Genomic DNA, 14,864 nt, shown 5'->3' on the forward strand with positions numbered 1-14,864 from the left:
GTGCTCTCCAGGAACTCCAACATGACGGGCCAAGGAGCAGCAGCATAAACCACAAAGACAGCCCCTAGAGAGGAGCAGGATAGTCATTTCAGACAGCACAGAGAGAGAAGCAGGCTGGTCATTTCAGACAACACTGAGACAGAGACAGGCTGATCATTTCAGACAGCACAGAGAGAGGAGCACGGTGTTCATTTCAGACAGCACTGAGAGAGAGGTCGGCTGGTCACGTGACAGGGACAGGGTACCAATCTGGGGCAGTAATATGAAAGGGACAGGCTTCTTTTTTGGGCAGCAGTGTGAAAGGAAAAAAAAGAGCAGGCTGGTGGTTTGTGGCTTGTGAGAGATGTACGTTCTCACAGCTGTGACTGTGGTTAAGAGGGAGGATCTGTTAGTCTTTCAGGATTAACAAAAATAACCAAGAGGCAAATGCAGAAGTCTCCAGAGATTTTTCCATATCGGTTGACTGTGTCACTGTCACCAGTGTTTTGTGGTACTGAAGCTACAGTCAGTCAGCTCTTTCTCTCTCCCTCTCTTTTCATATCCCCTGATATCACAATGCTGAAGCTGCCCCAAGGTCAGTCCCCTAGTCTTGGCCCCTCATCATCTCACTCTGTTACCTAACACACCTATAACAACACCCTGACCTCACTCTCCTACGTACGACTGCCATTAAGAAGAAGAACTCTTATTGTGATGATGATGAGGTATAAATTGTTGCATTCCAGTTTTTCCTGTTAACATGTCAGTGCTTACTTTCAAATCTCCATAAATTCTGTCTCAAAGCTTTTTTATGTTGCTGATTTGGAGGAAAAACAGTTTGTGTGTGTGTGTGGTTGTGCACGTGCATATCAGAAAGATCAATAAAAATGCATGCACTAACGTGTAAACATGCACGTATGGCAGGATTTACACCTTTTTCAGCATTGTCAGGGAAACAACAAAATATTCTGTCAACCCAGCTCCCTCACAGGTGCACGTTGTACAGCCCCCCCCCCCCCCCCCCACCACATTAAGACACCCTGACATGTGCACCAGGTTCATCAGCCTCTGAGATTCTTTTCGTTAGCATTCAGCTCAAGCACTTTGTGCGTTTTAATCGCGAGTTGGCCGTCCGCGTGATCCTTAACGCGCAGCTCTGAGGACAGGCTGTGGAGGTATTCTGCTGCTGCTTGATGGCTTTTCCATATGGCCCTGCGCGCCCACGAGGGTTTGTTTCACTTCGTCTTTATTTTTTTCTTTTTTGCCGGGTGTGTTTCATTCCAGTGCACTGCTGTTTGTCCCGAGGCAGCGCTATAATCGGGTCTGTGGTACAAACGGAATGACCCCTCCAATCCTGAAGTGAATATTGAACAAAACTTGGACTCTGCTCTTTCATAAGGTTTCATGTTTCTTTAGCCAGGAGGCAATGAGTTCGAACCCTGTTCCATCCGATCACCGTCTGGCAGCACTGCAGGATGTTTGATTGGGAAAACTGGGAAACTGCAGGGTGCAGCAGGGCAGGATGTGTAGAGGGAGACAGGCCCACTGTCTCCATCTACACATCCTGTGAGAGTGAGAGGACAGGACAAGCAACAGGCAGCTGAAGCCTTAAAGTGTGTTACTCTTTCAAACACTGACTCCTTTGTTACCTCTTTGTGTGTGTGTGTGTGTGTGTGTGTGTGTAAAAGCCAGAGGGCCCGAGGGGCCAGAAGAGAAGAAGTGGCATGCGCAGTGTGGCCGACATGTGGTCTAGGAGCGATACCTCACTCACCAAAGTGATGTCACAGGCCAAAAAATGCCACTGGTGGTGGTGTTGGGGGAGGGGGGGGGGTGCTGTCAACGTTGCCATCTCTGGCCCAAGGCCCTTTCCTCCATTGGCAGGAGCTTCCTCTCAGACGCCCTCCGACCCCAAACTGAAGGCTTTGCTGTAAATTCCGAGACAGCCGGTCATTCGTTTTCTCTCACCCGCTGCTTGCTTTTTTCTTCCTTCACTCATGTCTTTTTGCCAAGCAGCTACTTGCAAAAAAGATAACTGCTTGCATATCTCAAGAAAAGGCATTATATAATCCAAAGCTCTAGTTCTCCGGAAAAAAGGTTACCTTTTGCGGTGACTCTAGTTAAGGGAACTGGCAATCTCCTGCAATGGGGAAATTGTTATGTGTGACAAACCGAAATAGCTCCCAAGCGTAGGTTCCACAAATAGAACTGCCCCACGACAAATGCCCTACGCACACTGAACGCTCATGTTTACACGTACAAAGTTCACATTTACACTACTGTAGAAAGGGAAAAAAAGCCGTTGTAAGAGTTCTGCCCTGTTACTCCTTGGATGCCACTGTGGAGCACAGTTGTCAATGCAGTGCGTTAACACCACTGCGTTTGGCACTTACACATGTACACTACCTTATTGCCATTTGGTAGAACTGTGGATGAAGTACCTTTCTAAAGGGTACAACCGCAGTGCCCCAGTGAGGAATCAAACCAACAACATTCCAGTTATGAGCCCCATGGGCCTGGTTATTACCTTTGCTCCTTACCACTATGCTGCACTGCCGCAATCACAAAAGTCTTGTTTTCCAGGCATGGGTGTCTTCAGCAGAGACTTTCCAGGCTTTGCCTTACCCTGTTGTTAGGAGTTCGTCCTTGGTCATTTGCGTTGCCATGTGAAATGCTTCAGCAGGTCTTGAGAGCAGCAAAGCGTGTCATTTACCTTTTATAAACACAGGGGGGCGCAGTTGTGCCACCAGATTGGAAGCATGTACAAGGGGCTAATGCTGCTCAACTACGCTATTGTTTGTCTGTAGTAATTTCCCAGATGTAGCAACTTGGGCAGTGTTTCTTTATTTTGGGGTGTGTGCGTGTGTGTGTGTGTGCACATGGGTATGGCGATTGAGAAACGTGCAGAAGATTAGGGACTTTTAACCAAGTGGGCTGAGTTCTCCCACCTCACAGCACTGTGAGACATGGGTCTTTTGGCACGATGGGTGGAATACATATTACCAAGCACGAGTACGTGTGAGAGAGATTTCAGTGAAAAACCACAATGGGTCCACTATGTAACGCTGCACATGTACACACCTTAACATGAACGCTGAGCCCCATACAGACCATGTGTATCAGCTGGACCCCTTGGATAACTAGCTCAGGAGCTTCCTGACTGAACCAGCTGAGTGTCAGTAGGAAAATAAAACAGAGCCAAACACAGGAGACAGTGGATCAGTTGTTAGTTTTCCAATACACAGTGCAAGCAGAGAGAAAACTTTAAAGAAACAGACTTTCGAAGACTTCTGCTTCACTTGTAGTACGCAGCATTCATTACGATCAGACTGAATGACAAAGAGGATTTTCTGATGGACCAAAGACACAAGCAGCTGAAAGTCAGTTTTTCATGGTTTAACAGACAGGAACTTAAAAACTGCTGTTTGTTAAGTAGTGTCATGGTCTTCAATCAACTGCTCAATCAAAGCTAATTGAAGGCTCAGCTGGAGGCGAGCTCCAGCATAAGCTGCGGGTCTTTCCACAGGACCAGACGCTCCTGTCGCGGAATGATACACGATCGTGGTGTGGCCGCGTGTGCCTGTTGTCCGTTGGAGCTCCTCCCGCATACGCACACCTGCGCGTCAGACAGACTGGGGCAACGCCTTAGTGGGGTTTGAGTGGAACAGTTACACTCCAGAAACCTTTCTGCAAAGTCCGAAGTGATTTTATTTATTTATTTATTCTGCCTGTAATATTTGGCGCACTTGCGTTTTAATGGGTGTGCTTAACAACATCTTGCAACGTGCACGGGGGGAGGTGTCTCATTATTATCTTCATAGCACCGCTTGTATGCAAATAAAAATGCACAATGGAATTTTAAAAAAAGAAGTACCCGTTTATCTGTATTAGTCTGGAATCATACTTTTAAACTGTTAGGTTTCCTAAGCACAAGGACCTCCTCTTGTTTATCGCGACGTAAAATAAAAGGTAAAAAACAATAAAGCAACTGAAAACTCATACTCTTAGTTAAATTACGTTGGCGGTCAGTAGCGTGTAACGCCAACGGTCTTACACACTCGACTGGACGTACAGTTTCTCAGCTCGCGCGCGCCAGGACAAAATTTCGTGGAGAAGTTGAAACGTCTCGCGAGAGGGTAAGAGGGGAAAAGGAATCGCTTCGGTCGTGCAGACACGGGGGGGCGTCTCCATGCGCTTCACTGAAAACCCCTCCCCTCGTGCGCAACGGACTACTACTTATACATACGTGAAAGCACTAGCGACTCCAAACCAAGGGGCTCGCGCAGCTCGGAAGGAGTAACTATCAAAAACAAAAAACGCTCGCGCTTTTAAATAGCGCCTCGTTACTTCTGGGAGTGCAAATTTTTCATCCTTGGATTGCTTCCTGCGAAAGACCAGTCGTGGATTAAAAAACGCCTTTTCTGTGCATGCGAGGTTCTACCTAGTCGGTGCGTGCAAGCAGCTACAGCAGAAATAAATCGGAGACATGTCTGCAACAATTTTGTCCGATTTCTATGACATCGACATGCTGTACAAGGTATTGTTACGTATATTCGTGCATGTTATATTTTAAACAAAGTATGAAGTGATTGAAGTTAATTAGCAATTTAAATGCTCGATTAAGGTGGGGAAAACTTTACAAGAAGCACCTGGTAAGAAACGTTAGATTATCCCGTTAGCTCCCAACTGATTGTGATGATTGCACACGCGGTCTTATTTTACTAACTTAGCTAAAGACGAGAATATGCTAACTAGTTTAATTTGTTAGCCACTGGAGCTAATGAGCGCGTCCGCTTTGCTGATTTAGCGTGCACTGTTTTCATCTACAGATGGAGAAAGGCCTGAATGTGAATGCAGTGCTTGACAAGAGGGCGGTGGGCGCTCCCCTGTCTACATCAAGTACCACCAACAGTTGCTCTTACACGCCGGATTTTTTCCGGAGCAATTCTACCTGCAGCACCACGACAGCCATGATGAACAAGGAGAACAAGTTTCGGGACCGCGCGTACAGCGAGGGCGGGGACCGCAGCCCACAGCTGCAAGAGCTACTGCAGCAGAAACCTGCCTCTCAGATCAACTCGACCCGCTACAAAACCGAGTTGTGTAGGCCCTTCGAGGAAAACGGAACGTGCAAATACGGGGAGAAGTGCCAGTTCGCTCATGGCTTCCACGAGTTGAGAAATCTATCTCGCCACCCGAAGTATAAAACCGAGCGCTGTCGCACCTTCCACAGCTCCGGCTACTGCCCGTACGGTCCCCGCTGCCACTTTATCCACAATGCCGACGAACGCAGACCGGTGCCCGCCAATGCAAACATGCAGGGAGACCCCAAACAAACTGTACGAGAGCCGTGCACGTTCGGGCAGAGGGAGGCGGCGAAGCACCGCGTCGCTTTCAATCGAAACGACAGGCCCAAGCTAAACCATAGCCTGAGTTTCAGCGGTGTCACCAGCGACAACGTCCTCGAAACGTCCTTCCTTGAAGCCCACACGTCCCGCACGCCTCCGCCCCCCTACTCTCAACCCTGCTCTTCTAACCTCTACGACGATGTCCTGTCGCCGATGTCTTCTTCGTGCATGAACAGTGCCTTTTCTCTTCCGCGACAGGACCTGCAAGCCCTGCTCGCACCCCTGGCTATTAACGCGCACAACGGTTGTTATGCCAACCAGTCCGGCGGTGGTTTCTACGGAAATCTGCATACCAGGGTCTGCTCGCCGTCGCCGCAGTACAGACTGTCCCTGGGTCGCCTTTCCGAGTCGCCGGTGTTCGACGCGCCCCCGAGTCCCCCCGACTCCCCCTCGGACCGCGACAGCTGCGTGAGTGGGTCCCGCAGCTCCTCCGGTAGTCTGAGCGGCTCTGAATCGCCGAGTCTGGATGCTGGAAGACGTCTACCAATCTTCAGCAGGCTGTCGATTTCAGACGACTGAACAATTTCCATTCACTCATTCACTCTTAGAAGCTATAATATGGGTTGGGAAAGGATTTTGCGTGATGCCAAGTTATATCGCACCGGTTTGTTTCCCAGGTCAGCACATGTATACGTTAATGATCAAAAGCAGAGCCAAATATCTTACAGAAACAGTTTTAGTATGATGAATGTATGGCAAACGTTAGCTTGCTAGACAAGCTGCCAACAAAGTGCATTCCATCCTTTTCTAATCAATTCAGATTACTTCTGCAGGTGAAGGTTTGGTATCAGATAGTTCGTATTCCAACACTTTATAACGAGACTGTTTTCTAGTATCCTGCCACGAATATGCCTTGGTCTGTGTGTGTGTGTGTGTGTGTGTGTGTGTGTGTTCAGACGCGTTTGGTGCAACTTTGCAAACTTCCATTCCAAAGTTAATGTGGCTTAGAGTGCCACCCAGTGGCGTGTTGGGTTAGTACAGCTTGTTGCTTGGTTTAAAAGCACTGCTCAGTTTGGGAAAATCACCGCAGACGGTTCGGAATAATTTTATTAGCTGTCGAGTGATATAGCAGTGCGCATTTTGCTATGAGAACTATTTAATTTATTTATTATATTGTTGAAAGTATAGGCTACGTCAGCAGTTTTTCCATACTATATTTATCAAGTATGAAGCGAGGATCTGTATGCTTATGTTTAAATTATGGCCATTAATCCGCAGAACGTGAAGCGTGTTCTTTCACAGTAATATGTGTGTATATGTATATTTTGTTACTTCACTTAGTTTTATTGTAAATGAGAGATCTTAATTTAAGAGACTGTATGTAATATTTATTTTGTTAATTTTGTTTGCTTGTTTACGTTATGTATATACATATAATATATATTAAATGAGAGAGTAATTTGCTTGTGTGAGGCCTGGCTTCAGAGTGTTTGGGGGGATCTCTAGAATGTATAAAGTGATTTGCCGGCCGTCCAAACGCGAACTAGCCTTAAGCTTTTTAAAAAGTCTACCTTCAGTGACAGAGCCCAAGTAAAAGGTAATGAACCAAAAGGTGTTTTTTTTTTTTTTTTTTTTTTTTGATAAACACACTGTGATTCCAGCCAAGTGCCACAGAATGTAGCAATTCCTCATGTCCCAGTGTTAAAGTGCCTACAGGGGTTCACTTCAGTATCTTAAGTGCCTAGAGATTACCTTGATAATGCATGTCCATAGGGGATGTATTTAAATCATCTGAATTGAATGTAGTTTTTTTTGGTTTGCAGTAGTCTTCACCACTTGACCCCTCCCCCCTCAAAAACTTGGAAGGGCTGGTTGTCTTTGCAGTTTTTTTCCTCCATTCCTGAAGTCTTTATTGAAATCAGACTTAGTTTAATTTTTTTTTTTTTTTTTTTTTTTGAAAGTTCAGATTCTTCCAAAAGTGCTGGGTGGGGTAGATGCGGGAGCATGTTTTCTCTGTACATAGTTGGTACATGGGATGCACACTATGTATGCTTTTGACTACTCTATCGGAAGTAAAGCTTTTTGAATGTAAGAAAAAAATGGACAAAGACACAAGTTGTAATCCTTGTTCCCGGGAGAGTGTTTACTACAAATTGAGTGTGCAACTAAACTTTGTACTTTTTGTTTGTAGTTCTCCCAATAAAATTGTTTTGGAAAATGAAGAGCTGTAATTTTTTTTTTTTTATCCTGGGGAGCAGGAAGAGAGAGGGAAAAGAGGACTCTACCTTTGCAGCAGGGTTGTTGAGTATGAGTATTAACTGTCTAGTTAAAATAAGTTGCTAGCTAGCTAGCTGGTGACATGGTAATTAGCTAGCTGGTTATTATAGCCTGCTAGCTAACTTATGAGGCGATACCAATAATAACTACAAAGTTAAGGAGCTGACCCGTTACACCTGGTTAACACTGCAGTCATTGTTGCTTGTTGGCAGTAGACATTAACAGGATGTTTGTATCATTGCTGTTACTGATTGCTTAGTGCTTAGTTGAACTACCCCCGCCCCCCCCCCCTCACTCAAAAATGTCTACAGGGACTGGAAAACAAGTAAACAATATATAGCACCTTTCTGCTTAAACTCTCCCAGAATACCATTGCTGATGGACACTGAGTAAGGACAGAGGGGGTCAGAAATTGAAGATTTTAACCCCTGTTACTGTGGACCCTGGACTCCCTGGCCCAATGCTGTTAAACCATCTGCTTTGAGGCGGCCTTCGAGGAGGAGAGTCAGGGAAACAAGGGGGTGTGGCCTGAGTGCCTGGCCCTGAGGCTGCTGGCAGAGAGGTTTCTCTTTCTAAAGGGCTTACACTTACCAAAAAAATGAACAGAATGAGCAAAGCTTCAAAAAAAAAAAAAAAAAAAAAATACGGAGCCAGCCTCAGCACACAGTGAGCTGCAGAAAGAAAAAGTGAGCTCTTCTTTCCAGCCACACGCCTGTATTTAATATGCTTGTAATTAGGAAGTTGCGGCTCATTAACACAAGCTACACAATAATTACAACCGACAATTTAACAATTAACCCAATTTGTATGAAGCTCGGGGTATGAGATATCTCTGTTGTAAATATTGTTTGTTTGAAAATAAGGTCCTTAACATTCAAACTTTAAACAAGAAAGCATGATTAACGCCACATTAGCAAAAATTGCCACCATTTTGGGAACAGGTGAAGGCTCCTCCTTCACACTCAGTTTCACCTCTCCTCGCCTCCACCCCGGCAGCCTGGCTTACCTGCTGTTCGTCGAGTTTGGTCCACAGAAGGCTGGCTGAACGAGGCAGGCTTCACCTCCGTCAGGTGGGAGCAGGACTCGGTGAGACAAACCACCTCCTCTGCTCCTTACAGCCACGTCGCCACCACCCTTGCTCCATCTTTCGGGATCCTGCCAGCCTTTCAGTTTAACCCCCCCCCCCCCCCCCTTCACCTGCCACGCTTGTAGCCTGGCTCCACTCACACCTGTAAGAAAGGAGGGGAGAGGCAGGGTGACACAGTGGTTAAGGAGCTGGGGTTACATCCAGAGAGCTCTGGGTTTGAATCCTATGGGCTAGCCTGACCAGTAAATGTCCACTTGTGTTAATGGGGAGTATTTGAGAGTGTAAGCTGGGGGAAAGGTCTCTCCCAGGCATGTAAGGTGGGTGATGGTAAGGAGTTCTGCCTCCAAAGACCAGTTCCATTGAATGGGTAGTGTTACAGTGTGGAGGCTGAGGGCTCCTAACCCAAAGGTTTGTTCGCCAGAGGTTTGGCTGTTACACAGTATCTTTACCAAAATTGCCTCAGTGGATATCCAGCTGTGTAAATGGGTATGTAAAAATTTAAGCTGTGTACAGTTGGCATCTGGGCTGAGTAACAATTGAACAATTGCACAAGAGAAGTGTATCCATTCAAGGTAAATGAGTAACGATGTCAGGCCTGGCCAACAACACCCCCAGACCAGTGATTGTGAGCATAACTCTGTTCAAACCCTACCCTAAGTTAACTTGTTTTAACCTGACTCGACTGCCTAGAAGCTAAGCATGTGGCCAATTTCTGAATGACAGCATTTGGCTGCTCTTTGTCGTATGGATCTTGAGGGGTTCTTCACCATTTCAACATTATTTCACTATGAAGTTTGTCAGGGCCAGTGAAGCCATTGAGAACATCAAGCCACATTGGTGATGGGCTGAACTGTGAGTTTTGTGTCACAGTTAAAATGGCAGGAGTGTTATAGTAATACTTACATCACAGCTGAAGAGTCTGTCCGGGAAGTGTCTCAGTGCTTACCTTCACGCAAGTGTGTGTGTATGTGTGTTTGTAAGCCTGTGTGAGTTGGCACATCTGTGTGTGTGTGTGTTTGGGGTGGTTAATGGACCCGGTCCTCACAATGGCAGGAAGCTTGGATCTGTGATTGTGGGCCTCTCAGGAAAAGCCACCGTTTCCAGCAATGGCCGCCACCCCGTTCCATCCGTCGAATTTCCTGCCGTCGTGTTTTAAACTCACGTGACAGTGGCGGCCAGGGCCACAGGCTGCTGCTTTCAAGGTCGTTGGCTACGGGTTCGAATCCCGCCTGAGGCTCTGCTGTGATTGAGTGTGACCTTGCTTTACCCCAGTGTCTCCAGTGCAACACAACAGCAGAAAGGGGACACAGAAGTGCTTCTCAAACCCAGGGATCTGCGTTGTTTGCTGGTGTCTCTTCCAGCTGAGCTCTCAGTGCAGTTTTAATTGATCAAGCTGTTAGATGACCTCTGATCTTAAGTCATCTTTTCTACAGTCATCTGCTAGAAATTATTCACTGAAGAAAAGTGCAGGCATTGCTGCTGAGGGGAAATGTCACACTTTTAAGATTATTATTCCATTATTTTTGATGGAGACAGAGAATCACTGAGAGAGAGAATTAGGATAATTATAATACAGGCAAAGAACTTACGGAAAGATGTAATCAGACTCATACAAAAAGCGTATACACACGCTCAAACAGCTTTGATTAAATGCACCGCACGCACACACACACACACACACACACAAGGTGTGAGGAGAGTAGCTCAGAGCAGAACAGTCTCAGTCTGCAGTGAAAGCGCGACACTCCCGCTGGTGCTACGCTGCGGCGATGGTGACTTCTGCGCCAGAGCCAAAGCGAAACGTTTGTGGCGGTCGCCTCGAGGCTGTCGTGTTTGGCGGCTCTGCTCCTGTTTTCACACCTTTGCACTACAAGGCATTACGGGCTTTTCAGGAAAGGCCCGGGTGCAACCAGCTCACTGCAGAGCCTCTTTGTCTGCAGGCACCTGAGGCATGGGTATGTGAAGCAACTGTGAATGTTTTTTTATGTTGCTGCTTATTACATTATTATCATTTGGAAGATGCTCATACCCTGTGTGTCTTACATCGGTTACAATTTTTAAAATATAATGCATTGATTCAGCTGGATATTTGCTATTTGGAGGCAATTTTGGGTTGAGTACCTTGCCCGAGGGTACAACAGCAATGCCCAGCAGGGAGCTAAACTGGCAACCTTTTGGTTATGAGCCCAGCTCATTATCACTACACCCCCCTGCTGCCTCATCAAACTCTTTCAAACAGTGAATACACAGACTGTAAACAGAGGTAGGGCACTTGACAGGCAATGCTGTATTTAATTATGAATGTCAATATTAGAATCTTAGAACTTTTTTAAAGCAACATATTGGAACACAGGAGAATTTCCTTTTATTCTTAAAACAATGTATATTCATTACCCAGTCACCATCTGTTTACCTGCCCTGTTTGCCAGCTATTGTGCTTTATGGAAAGAAATAGGTCATGTTTGATAGTTGGGAATGTGTTTACCAGCGGTTTTCTAACCGGATGAACTGGCCTTTAAATAAAGCGTGACCTGTGAGAACTTCATCAGCCGTGGGTACAGGGCACTGTTGTTCAGACTGAAACGGGAGAGGCTGTCATGCTAACACGCTAGGGCGCTGCCGGGTCCATGCACTCTCTCGTGGTCGACGGTCCCTGCCAGTAGTGAGTCACCTGTTGTCCTTGTGAGTGTAACCTGCCGAAGGCTGGGACCCACCCCCCTCCTGCTCCTGCTACCCGAGCTGGGTCCTGGTAAGGATCAGTGAAGGTGTGGCCGCTGTGGACGAGGGCTTGTGCACCACGTCAGGGCTGAGGTGTTTCCTACAGGTGTGTCTTTTTTTTCACCTGCGGTGTACGTGAGCTCCAGGCCACGTGGAGCGTGACCATTTAGGCAGGGTGCCAACTTAGGAGCAGTGCTGTTTTCATAGGACTGTGATGCTGTTTCAGTAAGACCTGGGGTTATCTGACCTCCCTCTGTATGTTTCCCATCATCCCTTTCTGTGTGTATGTGCTTGTAAATCTTTGAGGTTCCTCCCATAAAGGATATCAGCCAGGTTGCATTTCAGGAATGTTTTATCTGCTGAGCCACTTGCCCTGGCTTGTTTTGGTGGAGTGTGTGCCTCCGTGCCAGTATGTGTGTGTGTGTGTGTACGTGCAGCGAGGTTTCTATGTGTACAGTCTCCTCTTTTCACCACTTCCTTTTTCTCCTCCTCTTCCTCCCGTCTCGGAATCACAGTTCACCGCATGAACACTTCCTTCCTGCTGGGAAAGGGTGCACGAGGGAGTGGATGGGGTGGGGGGGGGGGGGGGGCGGGGGGGTATGGAGGGAGAGGGTTCACTAGGATTGTGGTGCAGCCTCACCTCCTGGCAAACAGAGGGTGAGGACAGGAGCTGAGCTTTGATTACAGGAGAGTGTTTCTGCCTTATCTGACCACGTAACAACGTGTAACAAACGTTACCCGATTACTGGCTGTGTGGCATAGTTACATGGCTTTACAGGTGAAGCACAATGGGACAGTCAGCCTGGCACACATACGGATCAAAGCAGGGCTACCTGAGTGGGTTAATTCTGTACATATACACTCACACACACACACACACACACTCACAAACACACAATATGAGAGCATTATGATTTTAATGTCTATTCGTCTCATCCAGGCTCAGTGTCCTGCTTACAGTCTATAGGTGGACTGTATCTAGAACTACATCAAGCCTGGTCCTGAACCAGGTCTTTGCATGCGGCAATGAATGCAGCACAATGCCTCCCTGATTGAGTCGAAACTCACGTTAGCATTGTTTGTCTGCTGGGGTCACGGCGGTAAGGAACTGCTCCTCGCTGCATTTCAACTGAAGGGGAATGACTCAAACTCCAAGAGGAAGTGAGACTTTACAAGTGAAATAACAAATAAAGCACGCACTCATACACACACACAAACACACACTGTGTTGCCTGAATATAGTAAACACCTTCCACTCACTCTGTGAGGTTTCTGTGAAGTAAACTACATGCACAGCAGAGCTTGTCCTAGTTACCTCCTTTCAAAGTGAAATGCAACACATGGCCTTTGTGTGTGTGTGTGTGTATGCGTGTGTATGTGTGTGTGTGGTTTACTAACATTTTAAACTTAAAATCTTTCACACACTTAGCTGCAGTCATCAGCAGGTGTGGTGGAGTAAAGGTCAGAAGTGGCTGATAAAGCCACACAAACACTGCACCTTTAAAGAAAGGGCCAGGATTTAAAAACTGGCTTTCTGGTCGCACTGACTGAGGTCTTTCCACTGAGACATCACTCATTAGAGCCTGGTCTTTTCTGCGGTACGCTGTTTTGTGTGGGTTTCCTCTGAACAATGGCATTTTTCTGACATTCTGTGAGGCCCTTCTATTTCCATCTCACGCCCCCCCACCACCCCCCACCCCCTCTCTCATTCCCCCTGTCCCCCCACTCTCTCTCTTTTTCTTTTGCTCTGTCTTTTTCTCTCTCTTCCTTCTCTCTGTGCTGAGATTGCTGGAAGGAAACCTTATAGAGGAACACTTTTTCATTTAACAAGATAAAGTTTTGGGTTAAACCCCAAGCCCTCTCTCCCCTCTGTCTCCTCACACCTTTCTGTGTCCGCATGTTTCTCTCTTTTGCACTGTCTGTCTCATTGGCCCTCTTTGTCTCGCTGACAGGGTATGAACACTTATTCATTTAACAGCAAGATAATTTAGGGTTAAAGCCCAAGCCCTCTCTCCCTTCACACCATTCTGTCTCTGTATGTTTCTCTCTCTTGCGCTCTCTCACTGTCTCGCCGACCCTCTCTCTGTCTCTGACAGGATATGGGCTGTGAGGTTTGAGGTGACGCTCGCACGTCAGAGTGACCATGCGCATACACACACACAGCCACATGCAGCAGCAGCAGCAGCAGCAGGACCACGCAGGCTGACCCCACGCTCTGTCTCTCCCTCGTCACCTCCTGCGCTAAAGAGGCGTCTTTAAATAGACCACTGCCATCGCCTCTTACGAAGCAGCGGTCCTGAGAGAGTGTATAGGTGGCTGTGTGCGTGTGAGTGTGTGTGTGTGTGTGTGTGTGTGTGTGTGTGTGTGTGTGTGTGTGCGTGTGCGTGTGTGTATGTGTGTGTATGTGTGTGTGTGTGTGTGTGAGTGAGTGTGTGTCTGCGTGTGTGTGTGTTTGTGTATGTGTATCTGTGTTTGTGTGTAAGACAGTATGTATATGGGTGCATGTGTGTGTTTGTGTGTATGGTAGTGTATATGTGTCTGCGTATGGTAGAGTGTGCGTGTGTATGGTAGTGTACATGTGTGTGTGTGTTTGGAGTTTGTTGCTGCTTGATGTCCCCTGGCGTGCTTATTTTCACATGAATCATCGTCTGAGGCGCAGCACCTCCCCGCACTGGCAGCAGCCTTTTCTCTCTCTTTTGTCTCCACATCCTGTTGTCAGGCCTGAATTGCCCTTATCAAGATCAGCAAACCGATAAAAAAGGACCAATCACATTTCCATACATACACCATTCTGGCACTCAGACACGGGTGTCTCTGAGCGGCAGGGGAATGACCCAGTCCAGATTTCGGCCCTACCCCGCTGAAAAGATGGCACCCTGATTGTTTGGCTTCAATTTTATCAGCTGAGTGCCACGCGCTTCTTATTCTCCAACACGGTCCTTGCTTCTGAGTTTTGAAACAGAGCCTCTCCCTTTCGCGCAGTGTTCAAATTACCCTGCAGCTCCCGAGGGGGCCCACCTCAAGGATGGCACTCGGTACACAATACTGTATAACCTCACAACAATTACGCAGGCAACAACTACGCACAGCAATACAGCCTAGGTATACCTTGCCATGAGCACTGCCACATCACAGATTAACCTTTGCCACACACCATAATAACACACAGGTATCATGAATTATTACTAAATTCACCCAGATGCATAAATGGAGAGATGATACGGAATTTGAATCGCGTCAGAGCAAATACTGAATGTGAGGCAACAAAGAAGATGAAGAAGATGAAGTCGAAGCAGAGAGGGAGACGCAGGTTAGCAACCAATTAGCTAGCATGATTGAAACTGGTGGGACAGGCAGCAAACTATTAATATATTTCTTCGTTGTGCTTTACACGTTTGGTAAAACCAAATGTGGTTAAGTCAATCTGCTTTTGTTTTGACATTTTTTTTTTTACTTCC

General features: G+C 46.8%; 1 protein-coding gene across 1 annotated transcript; it reads left to right on the forward strand.

Annotated features, from left to right (window-relative positions):
- Positions 1 to 4,259: 4,259 nt before the first annotated feature.
- On the forward strand, positions 4,260 to 6,262 carry LOC118781788 (mRNA decay activator protein ZFP36L2-like). Its single transcript, XM_036534866.1, has 2 exons — positions 4,260 to 4,513; positions 4,806 to 6,262. The coding sequence occupies exons 1-2, from the start codon at positions 4,463 to 4,465 to the stop codon at positions 5,901 to 5,903; spliced, it is 1,149 nt and encodes a 382-aa protein (XP_036390759.1). The 5' UTR covers positions 4,260 to 4,462; the 3' UTR covers positions 5,904 to 6,262.
- The last annotated feature ends 8,602 nt before the right edge of the window (positions 6,263 to 14,864 follow it).

Source organism: Megalops cyprinoides, chromosome 1, assembly GCF_013368585.1.
Source record: "Megalops cyprinoides isolate fMegCyp1 chromosome 1, fMegCyp1.pri, whole genome shotgun sequence".
Classification (NCBI taxonomy): Eukaryota; Metazoa; Chordata; class Actinopteri; order Elopiformes; family Megalopidae; genus Megalops; species Megalops cyprinoides.

What these genes read in the sequence shown, in the direction of transcription:
- LOC118781788 (XM_036534866.1), top strand. Translation starts at nt 4,463, where the DNA reads ATGTCTGCAACAATTTTGTCCGATTTCTATGACATCGACATGCTGTAC. An exon ending in ACATCGACATGCTGTACAAG is followed by an intron (nt 4,514 to 4,805) that starts GTATTGTTACGT and finishes TTTCATCTACAG; the next exon opens with ATGGAGAAAGGCCTGAATGT.